Here is a 16,998-nt window from a genome sequence, read left to right as displayed (position 1 = left end):
AAATTCAGCATACTAAATAGAGAATAAACACGTATTTGTCAAAAGTACCAACTGCCTGACCCTACTTGGCAGGGCCATATCCACAGCAGACGGTACATAGCAGCAATCATTTTCGTTAGCAGGAGCCAGAGGAGACCAATCTTGCTGGTGACCAGGAGAAAATGACATTAATAACTATATTTTCATCTCGTTTCAGCATCAAAGTTAAAAAATGTTATTCCGTTTTTTTTCTTAAAAATGTTATGGAGTTATATAAAATTGTGGTAGTTTTATATTTAATGAGTCATGCATAACGTATTGAACCTTATAGGAAATATAGACTTTGTTCCTGTATTTTTGAGCACTTTGTGCCAGGAACTGTTCTAATTACTGGAGTTATAGAGAATTTATGGAGAGACATGAGACAAAGAATAATGAAATAATCACATGAAATACGTAGCACAATAAGTGACCATAAATTCTGTGGGGAAACACATGAGAGGAGATTATTAGGAGAGTAAGAGATTAGGGAAAGATTGCAATTTTAAATATGGTAGCCAGAGAAGTCTGAAATTGGAAATTAAATAACTAAACCTGAAGAAGGTCAGGGAGGAAGGTATCTCTGAGGCAGAGCTTCCCAGGCAGAGGCTACAGCAAGTGCAAATACCCTGAGGCCAGAGCATGCCTGTCATGTTTGAGGAAAAGTAAGTGTCCACTGTGGATGGCTGGGGTGAGGTGAGCAAGGGGGGAAGTGGTAGGAAATGAGGACAGAGAGCTAAGGGGGCAAAGGGTAGATCACACTTGACCTTGTAGGCATTCTAAAGAACCTGGCCTTCCAATGTGATATGGGAACACTTTAGGGAGTTTTGGGTGATCTTACTTGCTTGACAGCATCTTATTTGTATTTTGTTTGTTTGCAAACATGCTCACACTGTGTCTGTATCCATACAAATTTATGTTAAATACCTTCTATATGCTGGTGGCTTCCACATCTATAAATCTGTCCATGTCCTTTCTCCAAAACCTCTGTACCCTCCTAGTTCCCTAATATCTATACATGTGACTAGCAGGCATCTCAGATTGCCCATGACCAAAAAATGTGCCTGTTTTTCCTCAGCTCAGTACATCATCCACCAGTTGCCCAAAAGCCAAAGGTCTGTGAGTTATCATTGATCCTCCTCCTTACCACGCCAGTTACACAGCTCTGTTGACTCTACCTCTCAAAAGTCCCCAATAGGTACACTGCATCTCCGCAGTGGCCATGCAGACAAGTGCAAACATGTTTTTATGGTCTCCAAAATTTTTTCACTTTTTAAAAATTGTTTTAAAATACACATTACACAAAATTTACCATTTTAACCATTTTTAAGTGTTCGGTTCAGTAGCATTAAGTACCGTCACACTGTTTAGTAACCATCACTACTACCCTTCTCCAGAACTCTTTTAATTTTGCAAAACTGAGACTCTATACCCATTAAATGGTAACTCCTCCCTCCTGCCTCCTCCCAGCTCCCAGAAGTCATCATTCTACTTTGTCTTCATTAACTTGACTGCTTTAAGTATCTCATATAAATGGAATCATATAATTTTGTCCTACTGTGACTAACTTATTTCACTTTACATAACATCCTAAAGGTTCCTGTAGCATGTGTCAGAATTTCCTTCCTTTTGAAAGATGAAAATTATTCCATTATATGTATAGAACACAGTTTGTTTATCCATTCATATGTTGATGGACACTTGAGTCGCTTCTACCTTTTGAGTATCTTGAACAATGCTGCTACGAACACGGTATATAAATATCTGTTTGAATACCTGCTTTCAATTGTTTCAAGAATATACCCACAAGTGGAATTGCTAGATCATATGGTAATTCTATTTTTAATTTTTTGAGGAACCACCATATTATTTTCCATAGCAGCTGCACCAATTTACATTCCCACTGGGTGACTCCCCTTTTTTTTTTTTTTTTTTTTTTTTGTGCTACGCGGGCCTCTCTCTGTTGTGGCCTCTCCTGTTGCAGAGCACAGGCTGCGGACGCGCAGGCTCAGCGGCCACGGCTCACGGGCCCAGCCGCCGGCACGTGGGATCTTCCCGGACCGGGGCTCGAACCCATGTCCCCTGCATTGGCAGGCGGATTCTCAACCACTGCGCCACCAGGGAAGCCCCTCCCTTTTTATCTTCTTCATTTTTTCGTCTATGGTCAAGCACAATGACCTTCTTTGGTTTCTGCAAGTACTAAGTTCCTTCTTGCTCTAGAGGTTTTGCTGTAGTTATTCCTTCTGTCTGTAAAGCTTTCCACCCTGAGCTTTACTTGACTGGCTCTTTCTGATCATTCACCTTAGACTCTTCCAGGGATACCTTCCTTGATGTGTCACGTATGTGATTCAGTTATATCCTATAGCCTAGCTTACCAAGATCGCATGATTTCCTTGTTTGTTTATTCTTAATTTTTTTGGTCTTATCTCCCTCAAAACTAGATTCCCAGTACCTAGAACTATGACTGACACATAGGAGAAGCACAGTCATTGTTGAAATGTTACTGAGATTAGTTTGGTAACTTTCCCAGTGTGCTATATGTGAACACTACTCATTAGTGAAACTCTATCAGCATTCAGAGAATAATAAATATTCTTTAGAAACAAATTAAACTAAGACAGAATTCGTAATTCCATAGTCTAATCAGGAATGGCAGTTAACCTAGTCATCTTGACTCTGGTAGAAATTTGCGGCCTTGTTAATTTGGATGTTTCAGGCAAGATATGTTCTTTGTTTTCAAGTTATTTCAATAATTACCTTACTACTTCTCTATGCTTTATATATGCAGTCATTATCCTAGAGGTACTTATAAAATCCGTCATGTACTTCTAAATAGCAAATTTCAGTTTGGGCCTTCAAACAAAGGGTACTTGCATCATTTACCTTGCATAGTGGATTTTCTAAATCAATGTTTTATAGTTCATGCCAGTAGTAACCACTTGCATAATCTGTAAGGTCAGCTGTATTAGACAAAACTCACGCAGGTAGCATAAAAGGAAAATTGTTGTTTCTGTCTTTATATTAAGAAGTGAGTAGGTGGGTACAAATGGGCTATTCCAGATTATGAACATCCTCCTAACACAGTTAGTTATCTTTATGATGAGCCCATATATTTTGAATGACTTAAGTCTGATACTTGACAGGCACCATTCCGTCTGGCCCAGTGATCTTTTTTCTTTTTTTTTAAATTTATTTTTATCTGCATTGGGTCTTCTTTGCTGGGCGCAGCCTTTCTCTAGTTTTGGCGAGCGGGGGCTACTCTTCATTGTGGTGCACAGGCTTCTCTTGTTGCAGAGCACAGGCTCTAGGCACACGGGCTTCCGTAGTTGTGTCATGCAGTCTCAGTAATTGTGGCTTGCAGGCTCTAGAGTGCAGACTCAGGAGTTGTGGCACACAGGCTCTAGAGCACAGGCTCAGTAGTTGTGGCACATGGGCTTAGTTGCTCCGCAGCATGTGGGATCTTCCCGGACCAGGGCTCGAATCCGTGTCCCCTGTATTGGCAGGTGGATTCTTAATCACTGCGCCACCAGGGAAGTCCTTGGCCCAATGATCTTAACTGGCTTGTAAGAACCCATTAAATGTTTAGATAGGAGGCAGCATATACTCTTATGTATCAACACCCTTATTTTTTTTATCATGTTAAAAAGTATTTTGAGGTTTGGATCTAGGATTGAAACTCCTTTTATGTAGTGAAGAATAAAGATGAGTCTTGTGCACTGACAGCCCCTCTTCTTCAAGAATCAGTTAGTGCACTCATTACCATGGTACCCTTTAAGCTCCGATAGATGTTAATTTTATGGTTATTAATTTAACTAACTTGCAGGGGAGATATTCTGTGGTTTGCAGAAAAATGGAGAAATAGTTATTCTGAATTTTTTTTTCCTTTTTATTCTAAAAGATGTTGAATATTGTCATTCAAATCATTAGACTTTCATATTATTTTGAAAAAGTCATAAATGCAGAAAATCTGAATCACATTTAGTTCCTTTTCTAAAAATAAGATTAGGCAGATTATCTTATTTCAATAATTATTGCAAAAACTTCATATATGCCAAACAGAATTCATTGGAGAGCCCATTACATTTCAAGGACACTGGAGAGCCTCCATGGCAATAGGGTTGAAAAGTATTAATCCATCCCTTTCATCTTTTTATTACTTTTACATAGCGTTTATAGTAGGAAGTTCTTTACAAACATTGTGTTCTGTTGTTAAGATTTATATATACATTTTGAGATGATTTTTTTACACCTTTGCATATTATATTTCAGGCATCTTCAGGGCAAACAATAGCTTGTCCCTTTTGTTCACAAATGGGTATCTTCAAGGGAAAAAAAAGAGCATCTTTAGAAAGTGTTGTTGACGTAGCACCTTTAGAATGTAGCATCTTTTGAAAAGCTGTTAGTATGGTACCTAGTTTAAAAGCTTCAATAAAAAACATGCTTCCATATACCACTTAAGCTAGAAGTGTGCGTGTTGAAGATGGATAAACTTGGTGGTGAAGATGGCGTCATCTTCTGTCATTACATCAAGGAGAAAAATAAAATGTAATATTACCTTTAGTCATCAAACTCTCCTACATAATTTGACACGTGTTACCTTCAGAGATTTTCAGTATTAAAGAGATAATGAACACAAATAGTTTGAATACAGTTTAAATCACTAATATTTTTGAGTACTTATCAATTGCCAAGAACTGTGCAAAGCACTTAACGGGCTATTAAAGTTTAGATGGGTATATTCTTTCTTAAATTTCTTCCTAGAAGACTTCTTTGATTTTCAAAGAATAGGCTACATGTGCCTGTAGGAAACCTATCGAAATATATATCACAGTATATTGTAACTGCCTTTTTACTTTTCTATCTTTTCCATTAAACTATAAACAACAAGAGTACAGGTTTTAGGTCTGTCATATTTACTCTCTCCTGTAACGTGATTGTCACGGGTACCTAGCCTTATACCTCAAACCTAGTAGGCACTCTACTAATATTTATTAATAGAATTATGATCAGTGTCCAGAAAATACCTCATTTCTTTAGAGATAGGATCATAGGGAAGAATGGTGATAAAAATCAGAAGACCAATTTATTAATTTTCAACACACAGTCTCTTTAAAAAAAATTATATCAGGGTAGCGAGTGCATTGTCTTTCTGTTAGCTGATGCCAGTTGGTGCTACTCATAAGTGGAGCGTTTTGGTGCATAATTTTATTAAGTCTTCTCACCACCAAATGAGACCATTACTATCCTTATCCTCACTCTGCACATGAGGAAACTGAGGCTTAGGGAGGATAAATAAGGTTTTAAAATTTCACATCTCGTGAGAATCCACTAAAAATTTGAATGCTTCTCTTGATTACTTCCAGAGCGCAAGCTTTGTGTCAATCAGTATTTGGAATGCCAGTTTAATTAATAGGTAAACTCAGAGAAGATAAATAATTTGATGAGGACACACAACCAGTAAATGACAGACCCTGGTATTAAAGCCAATTTTCACACTCCGAAGTCTGTGTGGCTTTAATCCGGGCCACTCTCTCCTTTCCTTTAATAATAAATACACTTTTCACAGATGCAATAAACCATGGGTCAAGTACCATCCTATTCAGGCTGAACAAATTATGGCCCTAAATTTTTTATCCTGGCAATTTCTTAAGAAAGGACTGCTACATTCATTTTCTTCTCTAGTTAGATCAGAGTAAATAATCCTTGGGCAAGACGGTTTTTGATATTTCATTTCCCTTTCTATTATTCTTACATCTCTGTTGATTTAACTTCTTATTAAGGATACCTAAGAAGAAATATATGAGAAAAAAAAGAATTCCAAGGAAAAAAGTCTGTTAGGAGAAAAGATGTATGATGCTACAGTGCCTCTGGAGGGAATTCAGTATCCTCTTGCGTTCAAGAAATCCTGAGAAAGTCAAATCAAACATAGAAATCATATCATAAACTAATACAAGGAGGAACTTGGGCAATAAGTGGTGCGTCATTTGAGGGTCTGTGGAACATGATATTGTCTTGTTTAAATGGGACGTTTTACCATGCTCTGTGTTCTATTATGAAACATGGTGTTGTCCTCCTTTTGAATTCTAGAGTCTCAAGTCCCTGACCAGCCAAGTTCTCTTCATGTGAGGCCCCAGACCAACTGCATCATTATGAGTTGGACTCCTCCCTTGAACCCAAATATTGTGGTGCGAGGTTACATCATCGGTTATGGCGTTGGGAGCCCTTATGCCGAGACAGTACGTGTCGACAGTAAACAGCGATATTATTCCATTGAGAGGTTAGGTGAGTAGCTGTGATTTTTCTTCTCTTAAGGAAAATAAATGACTTATTTTAAATTATTTTCTTTCTTGGAAAATTGTTCTTTGGAAGTTGATTTCAATTTGTAACATATATTAATTCATAACTCTCTCTTTTTCTATCTTCTATCAATCTACTCACCCACCCTCCTATATACACACATACATTTTCCCTGTCTGGATTTTGAATTGGGGAATTTTATCTAGACAGATACACAGTAGTGTGTGTCCTGGTATGTACCCTGCCTATGTGTCATAAGGATAGAAAAAGTGCATTGGAACATTTTTCTTTTTCCTCTATCAGTGGAAACTTCTAATCTTAATAATTCTTACAGAAAGTCAGCAAATTTTTTTCTCTCCCTAGAAAGATATTCTGTCAATTTTTCTTTAACCTTGAATTATCTAGTCACATTACCTTTTTCTTTTCCCTTAGTATTTATAGATGAAGCTTGATGGATATCTCATTATGACTGTAGAACAACAAGATTTTTACAAAGGAATTTTCACCCAAGACAGTAACTTGGAGCAGTCAAACTCTTCTCTACATATATTCCTGATCCCTCCCAATCCAACTTCTCTTACAGTATTTAACCTCCTTTTACTGAATACAATACTTCTATTGTGATGTTTCTGAATTCATTGAAACTTTGTTTATTCAGAGAGGGTTAACATGTACAAAATTTTCATATTCATTTTACATTGGATTTTCCATAGTGCAATAAGAGATTATATCATTAGCAGAGGAAAATAAAATGAATATGTCATATATAGGGTGCTAATAAGTTAATCAATTGTCATAATGCAAAAAGCAAGTTGATTCTACCTGTTGATTTAACATGATATTATTTGCAATGAAGTACAGTGACCTTCTCAGTGAAAAGGCAACCTGATTGAACTGCTGCTTATTTGCAGTATCTCTCAGAAACAGAGCCTTTATGATGAGAAGCCTGATTTGAATTTGAATAACTAAAATGCAGTAGCAAGAAAAGGTTTTGTCAGTGCAAGAGGAAAATCCGCACTGACCCATTCTCTCTATAATTGCTTCAAACACTAATAAGAGAAGCACCTTCTGCAAATCTCCACAATTTTAGTTAGCTTGGCATTTGGAAATAATGTTCTCTCAGTCAGTCCCTGAGTTTGAATGCAGAGGCAATCACAAAATTCATATTTTATGGCCATCAAACTTATGTCAGGGAACTCTCATCTATCCATTATTCAGTATACTACACCATCTCTGACAGTTCATCTTGATGCCACACACCAAAGAGAGAGATTCCCGTGGCACTACACAGGCTCTCCGGCAATGAGGTTGTGATGCAAACTCAGAATGAAGTCATGAAGGAAAACTGCATTGTTTCACCATGTGCTTTTGATAATGATGCTCTTTATTACAAAGACACTCTACAATGAGTTTCCAAGTCTAGTAAAGTTGAGGCATTTGGGAGATCAATACCGTGGCAAATCTTTCCAAATGCTTAAAAAAGAAATTTCCCATCGTAAGGTACATTTTAAAGAGCTGGGAACACTGATAAAGGTAAAATGGGCTAGGACCCTGTCTCAATGATAGATAATCATGAGTATGCACTTTATCTGGAAAGACACCCACCCACTCTCCCACTAAGTGCACACATGTATATGTACATAAGTATTTAAATTCTACTGAAACTCTTTTAAAATAGTACCATGTCTTAACATAAAATATAAAATAGTGTTTTATTATTTTTCCAGTATCCCCATGGTTATGCAAATAAACCAGTATTTTTTCAACATGAATTTCCACTGATTGGCCAAATGTATGTTAAACATGTCTTAAGTTCTAATTTTTATAAAGATAAAGGATTTAATCAAGTTCACATTTGAACTCTACAAAGAAAACATCAATATTTCATTTGTTCTACTGAACATTAAAATAAGCGTATCAGTTTTTATAGTATCTTTTTGAAAACGTATTTCAAGTACAGTTTTAAAGCTATTAATCTAGATGTTTTATATATAATAGACAAAAGGGAATGATATAATTTAAGAACAGTATGACAGTTATAGAATTAAAAATGAATTAAGGAAAGTTGTAATACTTTTAAGCATAGGGTCAGCCATAACTTCAAGTATCACGATTTGTATTTTAGACTATAAAAAGCTACGTGGTTTGTAACTGACCAATAAACCTCCTCTTTTCTTTGGTGAGAGATGAGAAGTTCCGAATAGCATTTTGTTTGTCAGGCATAGTAACTCACTATTTAGACACCAGGCACTGTGACCTGCATCAGGACTAGAAATACAGCACCATTTTGAACAGTATCAAATATTGCCTGATTTAAAACAAAACAAAACAAAGCTTACCTAGTGCAGGCATAGAGTTTCATTAACCAATGTTTGTGCTATTAGATGTTTATAATTAATCTTTTGAAATCTTCCTCCTTTTTATTCAAAAGTCCAAATGCCAAGTTTGGTGTATACACATGGTATAGATCCACAATATCTGACTTCTAGCAATGTTTAGCAAAATCAATTTGAAATCAGGTCCCTTTTAAAAAAAAAAACAATATTTACTGTCTACCAGTCTATTGATCAATCTCTCCATCAATCACTTTATCTTTTTATCTTTGTGGAGCTATTTTTATAGATAACGAACTGTACATATATAAAGTGTACAATTTGTTGAGTTTTGAACAGAGCTTTATTGAGTTAATTCACAAACAATATACTGTGTATTTTTGAATTTCTTGTTTAATTTCTCTCAGCAATATTTTTTAGTTTTCAAGGTAGAGGTCTTGAGTTTTTGAATATTTTTGTTAGATTAAGTCCTAAAACATATATATATATATATGAATTATTCTTTAAATTTATTTTCCAGATGTTTGCGGCAAACAAACTGATTTTTTTAACATTAACCTTGGTATCCTAAGACCTGTTAAATTCAACTATTTGTTTCTGCTACGTTTTTTTTTTTTTTGCGGTACGCGGGCCTCTCACTGTTGCGGCCTCTCCCGTTGCGGAGCACAGGCTCAGCGGCCATGGCTCACGGGCCCAGTCGCTCCGCGGCATGTGGGATCCTCCCGGACCGGGGCACGAACCCACGTCCCCTGCATCGGCAGGCAGACTCTCAACCACTGCGCCACCAGGGAAGCCCATCTACTAGTATTTTTATAGGTGCGCTGAGATTTTCCATTTAAATGAGCATATCATATGAAAATGGGAACAATTTTATACTTATTTTCTGATCTTCCTGCCTTTTATCTCTTTCTTTCTTGCAAAGATGAAGATCTTCAGTAAAATGTTGAATAGAAATAGTGAAAGCAGGCATCTTTTAGGGGAAACATAAAATAGGACTGTATAGTCAGGCCACTCAAGATGGCTGTTCTCTTGCTCTCTGTCCATCCCCAGCCCTACCAGTGCCTGTTTCGCCTAAACCCTAAACCCAAGACTGACCTTCCTACGCACTTGCCCCAGGCCCCAGCTGGTGATTGTTCTTATCAAAGGAGCCGTGAGAGGCGTGCCCCTCTACTGGTTTCCCTGGTAGCTAATGAGCTCACCTGAGGTCAATTCCCCTATAACTGGTAATCTCCCCTTCACTCCCGGGAGCGAAGACTGCCGCCATGTCCTGCCTGCCATCTGCCCGAACATGGGTGGCTGTCACTTCAGGACCTTGCTTCAGAAGTGTAAGCTCCCTTGTTCATTGATGTCTCTGTTGCTGACTCTGGGCTCTTTCTTCGGTCTTGAGGCTATGCAGATGCAGGGATTGTAGGCCTGCGGGGTACAGCCCAGCAAGGATGTTAACTAGTTGTAGGTTCTTCATAGATGTCTGTTATCACATTGAGGTAATTTTCTACTATTCCTAGTTTTATGGGAATGTTATCATGCTTATTTGTTGAATTTTTGTGAAATAATTTTCTGTCTCATGAAATAGTCATATATTTTCCGTCCTTTCATTTTTTAAAATATCATTAATTATATTGATTGGTTTTTTTTTTTGTGTGTGTGTGTGTGTTATGCGGGCCTCTCACTGTTGTGGCCTCTCCCGTTGCGGAGCACAGGCTCCGGACGCACAGGCTCAGCGGCGGCCATGGCTCACGGGCCCAGCCACTCCGCAGCATGTGGGATCTTCCCGGACTGGGGCTCGAACCCGTGTCCCCTGCATCGGCAGGTGGATTCTCAACCACTGTGCCACCAGGGAAGCCCTATTTGTTGATTTTTGAAGGGTAAATACCCATTCTTATATTGCAGGATTTAATTGGTTAATAGTTATTAAGGATTTTTTTGTCTATATTCATAGGTACATTTGTCAATGAATTTCTATTCATTTAATGACTTTTTACAGTTCTCTTTTAAAACTAAGCTTATACCAGCCTCATAAAATTATTTGAGCAATTTGCTTTTTCTATAACTGAAAAAGTTTGTGTAAAATTGATATTTTTTATTTCTTGAGTATTTAATAGAATTCACTAACAAAACCATCTGTATCTGAGATTTCTGTTCAGGAAGACTTTTGAAATGAATTAAATTTCTTTAACATATACAGGTATTTTCATATTTTTAATTTTTTCTTGTATTGATATTGGCAAGTTAATTTTTTCATGAAATCTGTCTTTTATTTTGTCACATTTGTTGGCATAGAGTTGTTTGTTTATGATATTCTCTTACTGTTTGTGGTTATCTGTGGTGATAACTGCTTTTACATTTCTGATATTAATGATTTATGTTCTCTTTTTTTTTTTGTAATCAGTCTAGGTAGGGGTTTACCAATTTTGTTGATCTTGTCAAAGAAAGAGCTTTTAACATTAATGATTGTTTCTACTATCTATCTTTTTTCTTTCATATTTGCTCTTAACTATTTTCTTTCTTATACTTATTTAAGTCATAATTTGCACTTCTATTTGTAATTTCTTAAGGTAGAACCCCATAATGTAGGCATTAAGCTATCAGTGTTTCCCTAAGCAGCACTTTCCTTGCATTCCACAAATTTTTATATGTTGGATATTCATTATCATTTAGTTTAAAATATTTTCTAATTTTTCCTTGATTTCTTTTTGCCCTATGACTTATTGTGTTGCTTAATTTTACAATCTTGGGTTTGCCTAGTTATTATTATTGATTTTTAATTTTTTTATCATGATAGAAAATATACTCTGATATCACTATTTTTTACATTTAATTTTTAACCATTTTTTATTGAAGTATAGGCAATTTAAAATGTGTTAGTGTCAGGTATAGAGCAAAGTGATTCAGTTATCCATATATATATATATATATATATATATATATATATATATATATTCTTTTTCAGATTCTTTTCCATTATAGGTTATTACTAGATATTGAATATCCCTGTGCTATACAGTAGGTCCTTGTTGTTTATTTACTTTATATATAGTAATGTGTATATGTTAATCCCAAACTCCTAATTTATCTCCCCCCTCCCTGCAATTTCCTTTGGTAACCATAAATTTGTTTTCTGTGTCTGTGTGTCTATTTCTGTTTTGTAAATAAGTTCATTTATATCATTTTTTTAGATTTCAGATGTAAGTGTTATGATATTTGTCTTTGTTTAACTTAGTTCAGTTATATGTTAATCGCTAGTTCCATCCATATTGCTGCAAATGGCATTATTTCATTCTTGTTTATGTCTGAGTAATATTCCATTGTGTATATATACCACCTCTTCTTTATCCATTCATCTGTCAGTGGGCACTTAGGTTGCTTCCACGTCTTGGCTATTGTAAATAGAGCTGCTATGAACATTGTGGTGCATGTGTCTTTCCAAATTAGAGTTTCTCTCTTTTCTGGATATATGCCCAGGAGTGGGATTGCAGGATCACATGGTAATTCTATTTTTAGTTTTTTAAGGAAACTCCATACTGTTCTCCATAGTGGCTGCACCAATTTACTATTTTTTAATGTTTGAGATTTGTTTTAGGGACCAACATACTGTTAATTTTGTTGAATGTGCTATGTGAACTTGAAAATCGTGAATATTCTGAAGTTATTAGATATAGAGCTCTGTAAATGTCAGTTAGATCAAGGTCTTTGATAGTGTTTTTCAGATCATCCATGCCTTTACTAAAATTTTTGATCAATAGTTTGTGAATTGCTAAGACTGAGTATCAAAATCACCTTTTATAAACATGGAATCATCTATTTCTCCCTTTAATTCTGTCAAATTTTTTGCTTCATTTATTTTGAGAGTCTATTATTAAGCCCGTATAGATTTATAATTGTTATGTCTTCTTGGTAAATCACCTCATTTAGTGTTATAAATGTCTCTCTTTATTTCTGATAACATTCTTTGTCTTCAAGATAATTTTATCTGTTATTAATATAGCAACTCTAGCCTTCCTTTACTTAACAATTCACATGGTATATCTTTTTCAATACATTACTTTCAATCTGTGTCTTGTATTTAACGTTTGTCTTTCTCTTGTAGGTAGTATATATTTGGGTGTTGGTATTTTATGAACTCTGAAAATTTCTGCCTTTTAACTGGAGTTTTTAGACCATTAAAATTTAATGTAATTATATGAATGGTTGAATTTAGGTCAATCATTTTATTTGTCTTTTCTGTTTGTTCTCTCTTTTTTTGTTTTTGTTTTATTTGCCTGTTTTCTCTTTCATGACTTGTCCAAGTTCTTACTTAATTTTACAGTCTGCTTACTTTTATATCACCCTCAGGTATTATGCTGTTTGGGTTTTTAGGTTTTTCCCTCTTTTTGTTTTTTTGTATTTTGTTTAGAGTTTATAGTTGTTAGCAGTGGGATGGTTGAGCTAAAGGGTGCTCATACTATCATAGCAGAACTGGAAACTCATAGTCCCTTTTTAAATATTTTTGGACAGGTGCTATGGTGAACACTCTTGATAAAAATAAACTCGGTTTCTAGGAAGTGTATTTATCATCTGAATTATATTTGGCACTACTTCACTTATTTGTGTTAACAAATATAGTCTAAGAATGCTAAAAAGTAAATAAAGATGGAATTGAATATAATTCTGAATGTGGGTTCAGATGCATACTTTTGTCTCTGCCATAATGTTTAATCTTAGAAACGTCATTTGAACTCCAGCCTTATAGTATTTCAGTGAAAATGCAGAATAAGAGTACCTTTTATTCCCTATTATATGGTGTAAAGAGTTAGCAGACATTGAAAAGAGTTAACACAGGTAGAGAAGTTGGTCTTTGTAAGAGACATAAATACTAAATTTTGCATCATGATCATTGCAAAAATATTAAAGTTTTGCCTTAATTAAAAGATTTAGTTTTTTTAGGTAAATTCATTGTCTAAATATTATCAAAAATACTTTTTTATAACACTAACTGAAAATATTTTGCTTGGGACTGTTTAGTAATTTTTTTAATTAAGAAAATGGGTTCCATTTGTGATTAAATTTGTTCATAATCCAGTGATATCAAATGAAGGTTTAAGTTCTATCTCTAACAATGAATTATTGGTTATATGTGGCACAGTAACCTTTTTATTCTCATACTGTGGGACCCTCTAAACCTCAGTTTTCTCATCTGTATAGTAGTAAAGTATGCTACCTTACAAGCTTTTTATGAGATTCAATTGAGGTAATAAAATTATAGCCATTTGCAAAGTTAAAAACTTTTATGCATACATAAGTAAGGCATTGTTCTTATTATAGTTTTGTACATATAGTTTAGCAAATATAGATAATGTAGTTCCATAGGCTTTGAATTGTGTTTTTATTACCTTGAAAGTTATAGTGTTCTATACCTAAAAGTAGACTATTATTTCATACACAATTTTTTAAATAGTTGAAGATTCCAGGATTTTAAACTCAGATAACTCATCAAATGCATGAAATTTTATAAAGCATACTCATTTACTAAAATTAATATGAAACAAAAATCTAAATGACACAGTGACATTCAATTCAGTGTGAAAGACAAAAATGTAAACTCCTGGTTTTAGCTATAATAGAATGCTGATTAGAAGATCTTGAGTGGGAGAGTTTGATTCATTCAGCATGAGCAACTGGTTGCCCAGAGAGGGGTGAGGACAGAAGAGAAAAGGTCATTTTATGAGATCATTACTCTGAATGTATCAGGAAGAATGAATTTGATTTTTTTATGATTTTTTTTTTGAGGTTAGCATCTTCTAAACCTACAGGCATTCTTCAGTGTTTAAGGCCAGCCTCAGGGTGATTCATTAATAATACTTACCATTCTATTTGTAACTCTTTTCTCACTTTTTACTCCCTGAAATCCAAAGCAGATACATTGTCTTATACCCAGTGCGTTTTCTAAGACTATTTGGAATCTATTACAATAGATGAATACTATTATGGAACAAGAGAAGGAAATATCTTCTCAATGGAGTAAAAATAATATGTATATATAAAATTACATATTATATATATTGTATATAATGTCATCTAGTGTTTACAGACAACTACTCTGCATTTCTTCCAAGGACTTTACAAATACCAGTCTATTCCTTCATCTTCTCCATTATTTTAGTGTCAGGTATCATCCCAGTTTTTTAAATGAGGAAAAACAGCAAAAGAACTAAAATAAACAGGAAAAGTTTAAGATAATTTTTTTATGAAGTTGAGTTATGTTAACACACTCAGATAAATATTGTCATAAACAGCAAAAAACAATCACTTTAGCTTGGAGGAAGGAGGCTGCCATCAGTTTTGAGCCTGATCAGGACTTGAACTAGGAGACATTACTTCAGGGAAGTTCCAGTTCCTATAGGGGAAAAACAAGGTATTCTGGCAAAGTTAAATCTCTTCAATTCAACAGCTGAATAATATGAACTAGTGAGATAGGACACAGTCCTAAAATTTCTGATCAAACACAAGTTATAGATTCAGGTATGAGTCCCAGAATTTAATCAGGTAGGTCTGAGAGTTGTTACCTTGTGAGGCAGATTCAGGGCTGACTTGGGGTGAAAAGATAGAGAAACAGATGTCTGGATATATTGTATGATTAAGCATTTATACTTGTAGATTAGTATTTCTTCCTTATCATTTTCTGCCCCATGTAATTTGAAGCTCTGTTATCAGGCACACAGTTACTTAGGATTGTTATATCCTTTTGATAAAGTTACCACTTTATCATTTATGAGCTATACCTCTTTATCAGTGGTAATATTCTTTGCTCTGAAATATACTTTGTGTCTATTAATATAACAGCTCCAGCCTATTTTTTGTTTTTGTGTTAGCAAGATACATATTTTTCCATTACTATTTTACTGTCAAACTGTTTGTGTCTTCAAAGTGTGTTTCTTGTTGGCAGCAATATATTGGGTTGGCCAAAAAGTTTGTTCGGGGTTTTCCATAACATCTTACAGAAAAGTCCAAATGAACTTTTTGGCCAACCCAATAGCTGGGTCTTGTTTTGTTGGTTTGCTTATCCAGTATGACAATCTCTGACATTTAATTGAGGTGTTTGGACCATTTACATTTAATGTAAATATTGATATGGTTGGATTTATAGCTACTATTTTGCTATTTTTGTTTTATTTGTTGCATTTGTTGTCTTATGTCTTTCTTGCCATTTTGGGGAATTAAGTATTTTTAATCATTTATCATATATCCTTTATGGACTCATTAGCTTTAGCTATTTCACTTTTTTAGTGATTGCTTTAGAATTTATAGTATGGATCTTTAACTTATCTCTATTGACCTTATAGAAATATTATACCACTTCACAGTACATTGCTATTACTTTTTCTTTAAACAGTGAGGTATCCCTTAGTGGTTAAAAAAAATAAGAAAAATATGTATTTTATATCTTAATTGTGTTAATCTGGATTTTCAACTGGTATTTTTCTTCCTGAAGCACTTCCATAATATTTCTTGTAATAGAATTATGCTGGTGATTATATTTTTTATTTTTGTACATCTAAAAAGTTTTTCAGTTTGCCTTTGCTTTTTAAATACATTTGCACTGGAAGTGGAATTCTAGGTAAACAGTGTTTTTCTTTCAGCATTTTTAATGATGTTATTTCATTATGTCCTGCATTGCCTTGTTTCCAATAAAACTACTGCAGTCATTCATACCTTTGTACCTCTGTACATGATATGTCTTTTTTATGGCTGCTTTGAAGATTTTTTTCTTTGCCACTAATTTTACACAGTTTTAATATTATGTCTTTGTGTAGTTTTATTTATCTTTCTTCTGCTTGGAGTCTTTTGAGATTCTTGCATCAGTGGGTTTATCAGGTTCATTGAATTTGAAAATAATTTTGGCAACTATTTCTTCAAATAGTTTTTTTTTTCTCGCAGTCTTAATTGGTGATTCCAATTACACATATGTTATGGTGTTTTAGGTTGTATCACAGCTCATTGATTCTTTGTTCATTTTTTTTTCATTCTTTTTACCCTGTATGTTTCATTTTGGATAGTTTCTATAACTATATCCTTAAAACCACTATGTTTTTTTCCTGAAATGGCTGATCTGATCTTAATCTTATCCCATCCAGTGTATTTTTATTACTCATGGCAGTGTTTATCTGTAGAGGATGGTTTGAGTCTTTTAAATATTTCATATTTCAGTTAATGTGCTCAGTCTTTCCTCTACCTCTTCAACATAGAGAGTATAGGTGTAATAACTCTTTAATCATGTTTTCATCTACTACTTCAGTCTGTTTCTATTTATTAATTTTCCTCCTCATTATGGAATGTATTTTCCTACTTTCTGCATGTTTGGTAATTTTTGTGT

The 16,998-nt window shown here is 34.6% G+C and overlaps 1 protein-coding gene across 3 annotated transcripts in view; it reads left to right on the top strand.

Moving 5' to 3' along the window:
* The window catches only part of DCC (DCC netrin 1 receptor), a 1,166,577-nt gene that overhangs the window by 946,148 nt on the left and 203,431 nt on the right, over nt 1-16,998 (top strand). For all 3 annotated transcript variants that reach the window (XM_067014926.1, XM_067014925.1, XM_067014924.1), the window contains one exon: nt 6,106-6,300. In XM_067014926.1, the coding sequence (XP_066871027.1) occupies nt 6,106-6,300 (195 nt within the window). The remainder of the gene's footprint in view (nt 1-6,105; nt 6,301-16,998) is intronic.

The sequence above is a fragment of the Kogia breviceps genome, chromosome 15, assembly GCF_026419965.1.
Source record: "Kogia breviceps isolate mKogBre1 chromosome 15, mKogBre1 haplotype 1, whole genome shotgun sequence".
NCBI classification, from domain to species: Eukaryota; Metazoa; Chordata; class Mammalia; order Artiodactyla; family Physeteridae; genus Kogia; species Kogia breviceps.
Note: the sequence above shows the minus strand (reverse complement) of the source record. Positions and strands in the feature narration are given on the sequence as shown.